At 48.4% G+C, this 11,078-nt stretch overlaps 1 protein-coding gene across 3 annotated transcripts in view; it reads left to right on the forward strand.

Annotated features, from left to right (window-relative positions):
* KYAT1 (kynurenine aminotransferase 1) overlaps positions 1 to 9,119 on the forward strand; it is a 28,964-nt gene extending 19,845 nt beyond the window's left edge. For 2 of the 3 annotated variants that reach the window (XM_084820925.1, XM_084820924.1), the window contains exons 6-14: positions 773 to 859; positions 2,141 to 2,269; positions 3,134 to 3,254; positions 3,886 to 3,962; positions 4,374 to 4,463; positions 5,975 to 6,161; positions 6,530 to 6,606; positions 7,511 to 7,597; positions 8,359 to 9,119. In XM_084820925.1, coding sequence (XP_084677051.1) covers positions 773 to 859; positions 2,141 to 2,269; positions 3,134 to 3,254; positions 3,886 to 3,962; positions 4,374 to 4,463; positions 5,975 to 6,161; positions 6,530 to 6,606; positions 7,511 to 7,597; positions 8,359 to 8,427 — 924 coding nt within the window. In that variant the 3' untranslated portion in view covers positions 8,428 to 9,119. Of the gene's footprint in view, positions 1 to 772; positions 860 to 2,140; positions 2,270 to 3,133; positions 3,255 to 3,885; positions 3,963 to 4,373; positions 4,464 to 5,974; positions 6,162 to 6,368; positions 6,461 to 6,529; positions 6,607 to 7,510; positions 7,598 to 8,358 lie in introns of those variants that run through there. The other variant, XM_084820926.1, reaches the window with a different exon arrangement.
* Positions 9,120 to 11,078: the final 1,959 nt, after the last annotated feature.

Below are 11,078 nucleotides of genomic sequence, written 5' to 3' on the forward strand. Positions count from 1 at the left end.
ACTGTGCTTTAGCCAAAAAAGTCTTCCGGAGTAGCTGACAAAAATTAATGATAGGACAGTCCCTGCCCTGGGGATTACAGTCTAAAAGACACGACACAAAAGGAAACGGGATTGGGAGGGAGGAAGAAAAACACAGGCACTGGTTCTTAGTTTCAGATTCTTATCAGTGTTCTTTCTGGCAGCGAGAGCAAAACAAGCTCCCTGCGGCTGTTCCTTCTCTGGCCAATAAATGAGGCCAGGTTGGTCTCCCCTTTGCCATGACATTCTTCCTGCAAGGCAGGGGGGTGCAGCTGCCCAGGGACCCTTGGTTCTCTTTATTATGGCCATAAGACCTGTGCAGGTTTAAATACAAAATGGGCCTTACAGAATGCAAAGATGCCATTTCTCCTGTTTAGCGAGTACAGCCAGTTGAGTCCTTATGTGCATGGCACTTAGGAAAAAAACAGTTCCCTGTTCAGTAATATGTGGGGCCTGATCTGACAGACATATAGGGTCTCCAACATGATGCCATCTCCCTCAGCGGTTAACTCTTGCATTTTGCTTATGTTTTTCTTGGGTCCCTGTCCCTTTTCGCTCTTCATATTGTGCCTAAAAGGAATCGCCTTAAGTGCAGGACAGACAGCTTCTGAAACTGAGGGCCTTCCTAACAGACAAGCTTCTTCTCAGGTTCATCCAAGATGAGGGTTTAAAATGCGTCAGCGTGAATGTACAAAATTCTCTTGGCCACCGACTCATAAAAATGCTAGATCGTTACACTTGTGCGTCTTCCTAGGTGATTGTAATCGAGCCGTTCTTCGACTGCTATGAACCGATGGTGAAAATGGCTGGTGGGACTCTTGTGTTCATGCCTCTTCGAGTGGTAAGTGAAAAGATTTTTGTTGGCTCCTCTGGACAGCAAACGTGAAAGGCCAGGAATGTTGAACCTCTTTCAGTCTGATGGCCAAATTCCATTTTGGAGGAGCTCTCGGGGGGGGGGGGGACATTCCAGTGGTGGGCGGGGCCTCAGGGGAAGGAGGTAGGGCCTCAGGGGGAAGGAGGCGGGGCCAAAAATGCTGAAAATAGCTGCCTGCTTTAGCTTCAAGCTCTCACTGCCAGTAACAAAGCTTTAGGAGAGGCGTTTCAGCTTCTTATGTTAAGTATTTTTATGCTGCTCCTCAGCCAAAAAGCTGCCATGTTCCTTCGCCCTCTCCCTTCGCAATCAACACACTCCAGGAAACAAGGCTTTGGGCTAGCACTACTTTATTAGTTAAGGACTAGCTTCTTTACAAGTGCAGATTCTAGGAAACTCTCAGATTGCATGGAACCAGCTAATCCACACATTTACGAATATCAATAGAGGAGAAGAAGTGGAAGTTAGAGAAGTTGCCAGCAACGTCATGGCCGGACTTGCTAGGCAGGGATGCCCCTCCCTTAGGGTGGCTCCCTCCTGTGCTGGCTTCCACGAGTGGCTGACCTGGCGGAGCGTCTGAGCCCTGCCCCTACCTCTTCTCACTCTGCTTTGCGACGGACCCTAGCGTCCCTCAAGTCACGCCCCTCGCCCTCCTCCGAACCCTGAGTTCTCATGGTGGAGGAAGGGGGGGCATTCAGGCTGGGCCATCTGTGTGTCAAGGTCTTGGGAAGAAAGCCTCGCATATCTGGGCTCCCTAGGGAGGGGGCTCCCTCTGTACTGGCTGTCCCCATTCTGATTCCAGATCTGAGCTACCAGACAACTCCACATGCTCAGATTCACTCCTGACAAAGCCTCCTGGAGCACCTTATCAGTAAAACAAGACAGTCCCTGCTCGCAGGCTTATCATCCAAAAAGACACGACATGCAAGGAAGAAGGGATGAAGAGGGTAGAGGAAAAAAATTAAGTCTTTCAGCAGGGCTGGTGGAATGACCCCGCTTCCCTTCTGTTACCTCTCTGTACAGCCAGCTGGAAGGGCTGCTGAGTTAATGATGTAGATATCTTTTGGCTTCTTTCTCTTTCCCCCACCTCACTTCCTGTTTATCTCTCCATGGTGCCCCCTTTTTTAAAAAAGAAAAGAGATCAAAACAAAATGGCAGTTGTGCCCTGGGTGTGACCCACAAGGCAGTTTCGGATCCTGGCCCATCAAGAGAAGGCCAGTAGTATAGACCATGCTTCCCTCTTTTCTCCAGGAAGTTGCAGAAAGTGGAAAGCTGACCTCCAGCAGGGACTGGCGACTGGATCCGGCAGAGCTGGAGGCGAAGTTCACCAAACGCACCAAAGCCATTGTTCTGAACTCTCCCAACAACCCCCTGGGGAAGGTAACAACACACCCTGCAATTTGCAAGCCGCCAAGTGGACGGTGTTTTAATAGTTACATACGACTCTGTCTGTGTTCAAAGTGTGTGTGGTAGAGTGTGGGGGTAGCACTGAATGATAGGCAATGTTTGCACCACATCGCACAAGGGTGTTGAACCCCTATCAGCCTGCGGGCCAAATTTCCATTCTGGAAAGCTCTTGAAGCCCATGTTTCAGTGGTTCCAAAATACTAAAACTATCAACCTATTTTAGCTTGAAACTCTTAGTGCCTGTAACGAAGCCTTAGGAGAGGCATTTCAACCTTTTAGAATTGGGGGCAGGGGGACATGCACAAGCCATGAAGCCACCAAATGACTGGGGAGAGGAGAGTGGGTCTAAGGCCGGATTTGGCCCACAGGCCAGAGGTTCAGCACCCACAATGTAGCAGGTGGTCATTACGATCCCATGGAGATGTGAAGCAGCTTCGTCCTGACCGAAGCAGAGATGGGGTTGGCTGCTTTCCTGTTGAACGAGGAACGTTCCGTCACGGCCGGACAAAATAAAATGGCAGTAGCAACATTTGTTGACTTGTGTGGCTTCTTCACATATAAAGTGGGACCTCTAACTGTAAAAGATCAAACTCTTTTCCAGTACTGATACTAGAAGCTTGGAAGAATGTGCTATGGGGAAGTAAAACATGAAACTGGGGGAAGGGGTGTTTCAGAGCCCTTTTTGATAATGCCACACCTGTCCCTCACCTTTTATCTTGAGCAGCGCAGGCCTGCACGACCACAAACATGGCTGCCGCTGTCTTATCTAGCTGGGAGTCCAGAGTTGCTAATCTTTGGTCTGCCTTGTGTGTGTGTGTGTGTGTGTGTACGAGGCAGGTGTTCAACAGGGCAGAGATGGAGGTCATTGCAGATCTGTGCGTGAAACACGACATCCTGTGCTTCAGCGACGAGGTATATGAGTGGCTGGTCTATGATGGAAATGAGCACGTCCGGATTGGTAAGGAAGGCCTGACTCTTTTTTGGATATGTGGTTCACCGTTCTCCCCGCCCCCCCAACCCCACACTGCAAACACGCACACCCTGTGCCTTCCAGCTCTGTAAATTTGGACCAGATCTGAAGAAGAGGCGTCTTGCGTACCCCATAGCTCCAGACCAGAGCAACCCGTCTCTTCCCAAATCTCTCAGCTCCCTGGATTTTCAGCCTCTGCAAAGAGATGTGAGGGGCCACGTTCTCTGGTCACCCAGTGGGTTCATGGCAGAGGCAAGATTCAAACGGAAGACGTCCTGATTCGTAGCTCCCCTCTTAGCCACCGTGCTGCACCAGTTCTCCCGTCTTCCGGGCCTGATTCAAAGTGTGGGTGCTGACCTTCAGAGCCCTACATGGCCTTCTGCCATCTGTTCCTGCCCGATTGCTAAGATAATCTTCGGAGTTTCTTCTCTGGGGTGATGCAACGGGTGGCTACCAGGGTAAGAATCTTCTCTGCAATGGCCCCCTAATCTATGGAATAGCCACCTTAAGGAGATCCATCTGCTGTCCTCATTGTATAGTTTAAGCCAGGTGAAGACCTTCCTCTCTAAGCAGGCTTTCAATTTTTAATCTGTTGCTCTTTTCCCCCCTGCATGAATAGCCAGTTTACCAGGGATGTGGGAGCGAACGGTGACCATTGGGAGTTCCGGCAAAACTTTCAGCGCCACGGGATGGAAGGTGAGGACCGTGGCGGAGGAGGAGCTTAGAGGCGGGTTTGCTCTAGGGATGTACAGGAGATTTGTTTCACTTCATTTTTGATCAGGATTTACCCAGTTTGCACCTTCCGGACCGAACATGGACTCGGATGCAATGTGTGGACAAAGTCCATACATTTCCGAACTTGCCATGTGATTTGTGGACCCAAAAAATTGTGTCTGGAAACGTCAATTGGAGCCAAATTTGGGTAGCTTTACCTAGTAGTTGGAGGGGATGAATTTACTATCCTGTGGACTTTTCCATACCCTCTGTAATGTGTGAAGGACAGATGGCTTGGATGTCCAAGTAAAACCGCACAAACAAAGGCAGTTGTGTTGGGCTTTGGATCTCCACGGCTCTGACATCGTTGCGTCTCCACTTCTGTGGCTATAGGTCGGCTGGAGCCTGGGGCCTGATCGACTCCTGAAGCACCTCAGGACAGTTCATCAAAACTCTATCTATCATTGTGCAACAGCACCTCAGGTAAGAAAATGGTGGCCAAAGCAGCGGAGGACAAAATGGCTTCCAGAAGAGACCATCCCAGGCGATTAAGTCAAATGTGTCTCCTGTAATGGTCCCAAAAATAGGCTCCCTGAGGTGTTTCTCTCATGGTACAGACACCCCTGTAAAAACTACATACCCCAGCCTTCCGCCAACCCGGTGCCCTCCAGAAACGTCGGCCTGCAACTCCCAGAATCCCCCAGCCAACACATCCGGAGGGCACCAGGCTTGGGGAAGCTCCCATATCCACACAGTTGCTTGTTTTCACTTAGAGGAAAGGCGCATGAGGGGAGACACGAGAGAGGTGTTCGGAATTCTGCCTGGTGTGGAGAAAGTGGCGGGGGAGACTTTTTCTCCCTCTCTCCTAATACTAGAACCCAGTGAGGTCCTCCCGTGAAGCTGGATGGTGGAAGATTCAGGCCAAATAAAAGGAAGGACTCCTTCACACAGCACAGAGTCAGGCTGTGGAATTTGCCACCACACAACTTAGCGATGGACGCCAATTTGGAAGGCTTTAAAAAGGGGTTAGGCAAATTCACAGAGGATAAAGCTATCAACGGCCACTAATCCTGATGGCTCTGTGCTACCTCCAGTACCACAGGCAGTTAGCTTATGTACACCAGTTGCTGGGGAACATGGGTGAGAGGGTGCTGTTGTGCTCATGCCCTGCTTGTGGCTTTCCCATGGGCAGCTGGTTGGCCACCGTGTGAACAGAACGCTGGACTAGATGGACCCTGGGTCTGATCCGGCAGGGCTGCTCTTATGCTGGACTAGATAGGGCTTTGGTTTGGTTTGGTGGGGCCCTCCTGTCACCGCACCTAAAAAAAGGAATACTGTAGAGTTGGGAAAAGTGCAGAAAAGGGCAACTAAAATGATCAAGGGGCTGGAGCAATTCCCCTGTGAGGAATGGTTACAACAGCTGGGATTGTTTAGCTTTTAAAAAACGCTGAGTAAGGGGCAACCCTTGGTCTGATCCAGCAGGGCTCTTCTTGCGTTCTTAAGTTTTAACTTGCATCTTACTCTGGTTATAGCATTTGACGTAGGCCAGTGGTAGGGAGCGTGGTGCCCGTGGGCACCAATGTGCCCCCCAGACACTTTCCTTGCAGCCCACCAAATTGCCACAATTTCTTTCCCCAGCAGCTGGGATTGCCTTGAGGCCAGGGAGGGCCTCGAGAGGCTGCCGTCTTTGTTTCCCGTGAATGCCTCTGGGCCGCAGACTCTGAGATGTTCTTAGCGATGAAGATGGAGGGTTGCTGCAGGCCGATGCACCCAGCCACCAAGGAAAGAAACCAAAAAGGGACTTCTCTCTCACAAGCCACACCTCCTATGGCAGCCATTTTGCGGTGGTGCCCAAGCCAGTTTCTCTAATTGCCCAGTGTGCCCCCACAAGCCTGAAAAGCTTGTCTACCCCAGCGTAGGGCTTTGAAAAACATTCGAATGCGGAGTACCGATGGCCGAGAAACACGTTTCCCTCCCCTCATTTTCACCTCCAGGAAGCCATGGCCCGTGCGTTGGAAAAAGAGTTCGAGTGCTTGGGGCAGCCTGAGAGCTATTTCATCCAGCTCCCTCAGCAGCTGCAGCGGAAGCGGGACTTCCTAATCCAGAGCTTGGAGGCCGTGGGCATGAAACCCATTGTCCCCGAGGGCAGCTACTACTTGACTGCAGACCTCTCGGCATTCAGTAAGTTTCGCACCCGCAGCCCCAAGCCACCGCTCAGCTGACGGCAAGCCCTGTGGTTTAAGAACAAGAGAGATGGGATTTGCAACATAACTCTGCATTCTTTTCTCATATGGGGTGGTGGGGAGGCACCAATCCCCCCTCCCAATTGGCTATTGGGTAATATTAAAATGTAATTTATAAATAAATAAACAAACTTGGGCTTTCCAGAAATGCATTAATTCAGGCCCACCAGGTATTTGCCTGGTCCTGAGCTTGGATGCAGCTGGGAAAATAAGCTGTGGATGTGCTGGAGATTGTAGTCGAGGGTGAAAGCTGTTCTGTGTCGCAAATCGGACTCCGCTGGTCGCAATTCACGCTCTCTCTTCTAGAAGTTGAACTGCCTGATCTCCCGGACTCGGAGGAGCCTTATGATTCTCGGTTTGTGAAGTGGATGATCAAGAACAAGGTAAGTTGCCGTTAAGTACAAGGAGGCTTCCTTGGGCAGTGAAATTTGGACACCGCCGAAAGAACCCAGCACTGCTGTGCCTTTAACGGCAGCTGTATCTGCAAATGTTGCTGGGAGATCCGGTTGCAGAGAGCTTTTCAACCACTGCTTTGTGCAGCTTGTAAAGGCACGGGAGCAGGCCATGCCTGTGTGCTGTGATAAGTTGGCAACCCTACTTTTGCGCGTGCACAGTTAGGGCGTGCATGCACATTATTGCAACAAAAAGTTACAGTAACATACAGACGCAGAGGCGGCATCTTCAACTTCAAACTTCCCAACTCTGTGACAAATACAAAGTCAAATAGATCAAAACAGCAGAGTGAATACTCAGTAAAACTACTGCTGCTTAGCCAAATATAGTCAATGTGGTATAGTGGTTAGAGCAATGGGCTGAGACTCAGGAGACCTGGGTTCTAGTCCCCTGTTGGCCATGAAGCTCACTGAGCAGCTTTGGCCCAGTCACCGACTCTCAGCCTAACCTACCTCACAGGGTTGTTGTGAGGATAAAATGGAGGAGCTGCCTTGGGTTCCTTGCAAGAGGAAAAAAGTGGGATATAAATGTAACAATAATTTCTAAAAATTATTAAGGTTGCAATCCTATGCATGTTAGACAGAAAAAAGTCTTAAATGGCTGGCTGGGGCATGCTGGGAGTTGTAGGACCTTTTCTGTCTAATCATGCATAGGATTGTGTCCTAAAATGTTTTATTCAGGGAGCTTTTACCCAAAGTCCACCTTTGAACATATTAAGGAATTGTGATGTTCCTTACAGCAGAAATCCATCACTTCTTCTTCTTCTGTTTGCAAAAGTTTGGGGGCCCAGCAAGCTCCCCTTTTCCTTCTGACCTCCCCCTTCCACTTCTGCAGGGCTTAGCTGCCATCCCAATGTCTGCCTTCTACAGCACTCCACAGAAGAAGAACTTTGACCATTTCATCCGCTTCTGCTTTGCAAAGGTGAGGTACTCCCAGGCTAGCGAGATTTCCCCAGCTTTGAGGTTGTTGGAGGAGAATTTATTTTCTTGAAGGTTCGTTTCTTTTCCAAAAGAGAAGAGAAAATATTCTCAGGTGCCTGAAAAAAAAAAAAGGTTGATTATGCCCGGCGCGTTTCAGAAAGGACTTTCCTTCCTCAGCGGCCACTTATCTTTCTCTAAATGTGTTGCAAAGAATCCTTCCATTGTTTCTTCTGTCTTAAAATACATTTGAAGGATTCTTTGCTAAATGTATTAAATGCCTTTCTCAAAAGGCTCAAGCTGTGTTATAGCAGGGGTTAAAACACAGAAAAACTTACAGCAATATAAAACAGCAAAAAACAATTAAAAATGCTCAGGCTGGTAAAAAAACTAAATGAAGAAGCCCTATCGTGTGCCATCAAATGCCTGGGAGTAGAGGAATGTCTTAACCAGGTGCCAAAAGGGTGACACTGTTGGTGTTGGTGCCAGGCACACCTCAGTGAAAAGACCATTTTAGAATTGGGGGGCCACCATGGAGAAGGCCCTCTCCCTTGTAGCCAACCTCCGACCCTCCCTCAAACATGGCTGTCACCATAGCTTCTACTTTGGCCCTCACTCTCTTGGGTGGTGGGGAACAGCCTCCAACGATTTGATCGCAAGTAAGCAGACGTGATTGTGCAAAGGGAGGGATCGGGTAATGAGTCTTGAGCCCTGCTGAAAGCCGGATGCGGGGGTGCTAAAACCTCTTCTAATTTTGTTCTTTAGGAGGACTCTACTCTGAAAGCTGCGAGTGAGATCTTGCAGCAGTGGAGGCAGAAGGAACCCGGCCAATAACCTGCTTCCTTGGAGCAGGGCTCTGTAGCCAGAACACTGGCAGAAGGAGGCCTGTGTGCACATATTTTGCTGCTGTTCCTGGACCGGGGCGTGGACTGTCTAGTGAATTCTCCCCTGCCAAATTGCGCAGGCAGGGTGAAGCAACGTTAGTCTCTAGGATGGTGCATCCATCAACTTGGTGACTTTCTGCCCTGCTGTGACAGGATCTGAGACGTTCTTCTTCACCACCCAGGCTCATGCTAAAGAATCGCCTCTCCTTGCAGGTTCTGTGGCTCTGACTAGAGAAGAGCATTGTATGGCGCAACACTCTGTGAGCTTGGACAGAAAAAAGTCCTACAAGGCCCAGCTGGGGCATGCTGGGAGTTGTAGGACTTTTCTCTCTCTTAAACATGCATAGGATTGCGCCCTGAGACTCTCTTCAACTACATCTTTTTCAAACTGTGTGTTATGCAGGCAAGTGGCTTGTCACACTGGCACGAGGCTGTGTGATTTCCACCCGCCCTCGGGTGGAAAGGGTTTTTTTTCCCCTTGCGGGGAAAGAGTGAACTGCCTCCTCCTGACTTCACTGCCTATCTCCAGAGGCTAGAACGGACGATCCTTCCCCATCTTGTTGTATTCTCCTCCAGAAAATCAGGAACGGTCAAGGAAATGCTACCGATGGCCAATAAAAGGAATGCATGTCAAAAATGGTTGAGCTGCACAGTTTATTCCTAGACTGTGAATTTTCGGGAAAGCAGGACCAATTCAGGATCCAGATGGGAGATCCAATGAATCTCTCCTCTCTGTTCCCCAAGGAAATCACGGAATTTCTGCGGAAAGTGATGGGGAAGCCGCGTCGGAAATGTCTGTACTGGGCTCCCTAGGGTAGAAGGTAGATCTCCAGAGCCTGTGGACTTCTAACTGCCAGAAGCTGTGGCCGGAATGGCCAGATGTCAGGAAGCCTGGGAGTTGAAGCGCAAAACATCTGGATATCTACTTTCTGGCCTAGGAAGCCCCGTACAAATTTTTTTGGTGCTGTTTCCTTATCAGTGTCCATAAACTCAAGCCATACAGCACAGAGGGGTGTTGAAGCTCTGGGCTGCAGGGTCCTCTTCACTTCTTTCCTCTGACTACCGATCATTTGGTAGTTTCCCAGCTTTTGCACATCGGTGTCCACCCCTTTTGCATTTGGCCCCGCCTTCTTTGTCTTCAGCCTTGCCCACCACTGGAATGCAGCCCCCGAGAGCTTCTCCACAACAGAAAGTGGCCCCAGACTGCAAGAGGTTTGATGCCCCTGGCATATGTGGGTGTTTGCGTGCAACACATGAAGGGTGAACTGGGGAGGGGGGTCCAAGTAGCATTGCCACTGCAAAGAGAGGTAAGATAAGCAGCAGCCTGAAAGGGAGGCAGAGACCCTCTGCTTTCTCTCTCTGTTTTCAGGAGAATGCTTTAGAATTGTCTGCAGTCTGGGCTGCCTATTCCACACTGGCCAACCTTCGAGACGCCCACGACTTGGGCATGAGCGCAATGCAGCCCATTTTTTCTCTTGTTCCCAGTGACAAGTATTCAGAACCATGCTGTCTCTCCTCCTGCAGATAGCATACAGCCATCGTGGCTAGTAGTCATTGGCTAATGGCTCCAGCATTCAGTGGTTGGGCTTAACTGCCAGCGATACATATTTTCCACCCTAAGGCTGCAATAAACTGTGGCAGAGGTGGGCAGCTTGGTAGCCAGATCCAGATGTTTTAGAAAACAATTCCTTGCATTCCTGACCATTGATCCTGCTTGCTGGGGCTTCTGGGAGTTGTAGTCCGAAACATCTGGAGGACACCCATGTCCTGTGCACACTTACCGAGGTGTGAGCCCTACTGAACTAAATAGGACTTGCCTGTGAGTAAATGCTATCACAGCAACTTCACCATCAGATCATATGTTAGAGCCAGTGTGGTATAGCAGTGAGAGTGTTGGACTTGGACACTGGAGATCTGGGTTCTAGTCCCCACTTGGCCACGAAGCTTCCTGAGTAACTTTGGGTCAGTCACTGACTCTCAGCCTCACCTATCTCGTAGGGTTGTTGTGAGGATAACACGGAGAGGAGGAAAAGGACCACGTAAGCAGCCTTGGGTTCCTTGCAAGAGGAAAAAAGGCAGGATATAAATACAATAATCATATTCTATATATATTCCTTGCAAGAGGAAAAAAGGCAGGATATAAATACAATAATCATACTATATATATATATATATATATATATATTCCTTGCAAGAGGAAAAAAGGCAAGATATAAATACAATAATCATACTCTATATATATATATATTCCTTGCAAGAGGAAAAAAGGCAGGATATAAATACAATAATCATACTCTATATATATATATATTCCTTGCAAGAGGAAAAAAGGCAAGATATAAATACAATAATCATACTCTATATATATATATATATATATATTCCTTGCAAGAGGAAAAAAGGCAAGATATAAATACAATAATCATACTATATATATATATATATATTCCTTGCAAGAGGAAAAAAGGCAAGATATAAATACAATAATCATACTATATATATATATATATATTCCTTGCAAGAGGAAAAAAGGCAGGATATAAATACAATAATCATACTATATATATATATATATATATATTCCTTGCAAGAGGAAAAAAG

This window comes from Heloderma suspectum, chromosome 14 (assembly GCF_057233095.1).
Source record: "Heloderma suspectum isolate Gila_16-S chromosome 14, 16-S_ref, whole genome shotgun sequence".
Classification (NCBI taxonomy): Eukaryota; Metazoa; Chordata; class Lepidosauria; order Squamata; family Helodermatidae; genus Heloderma; species Heloderma suspectum.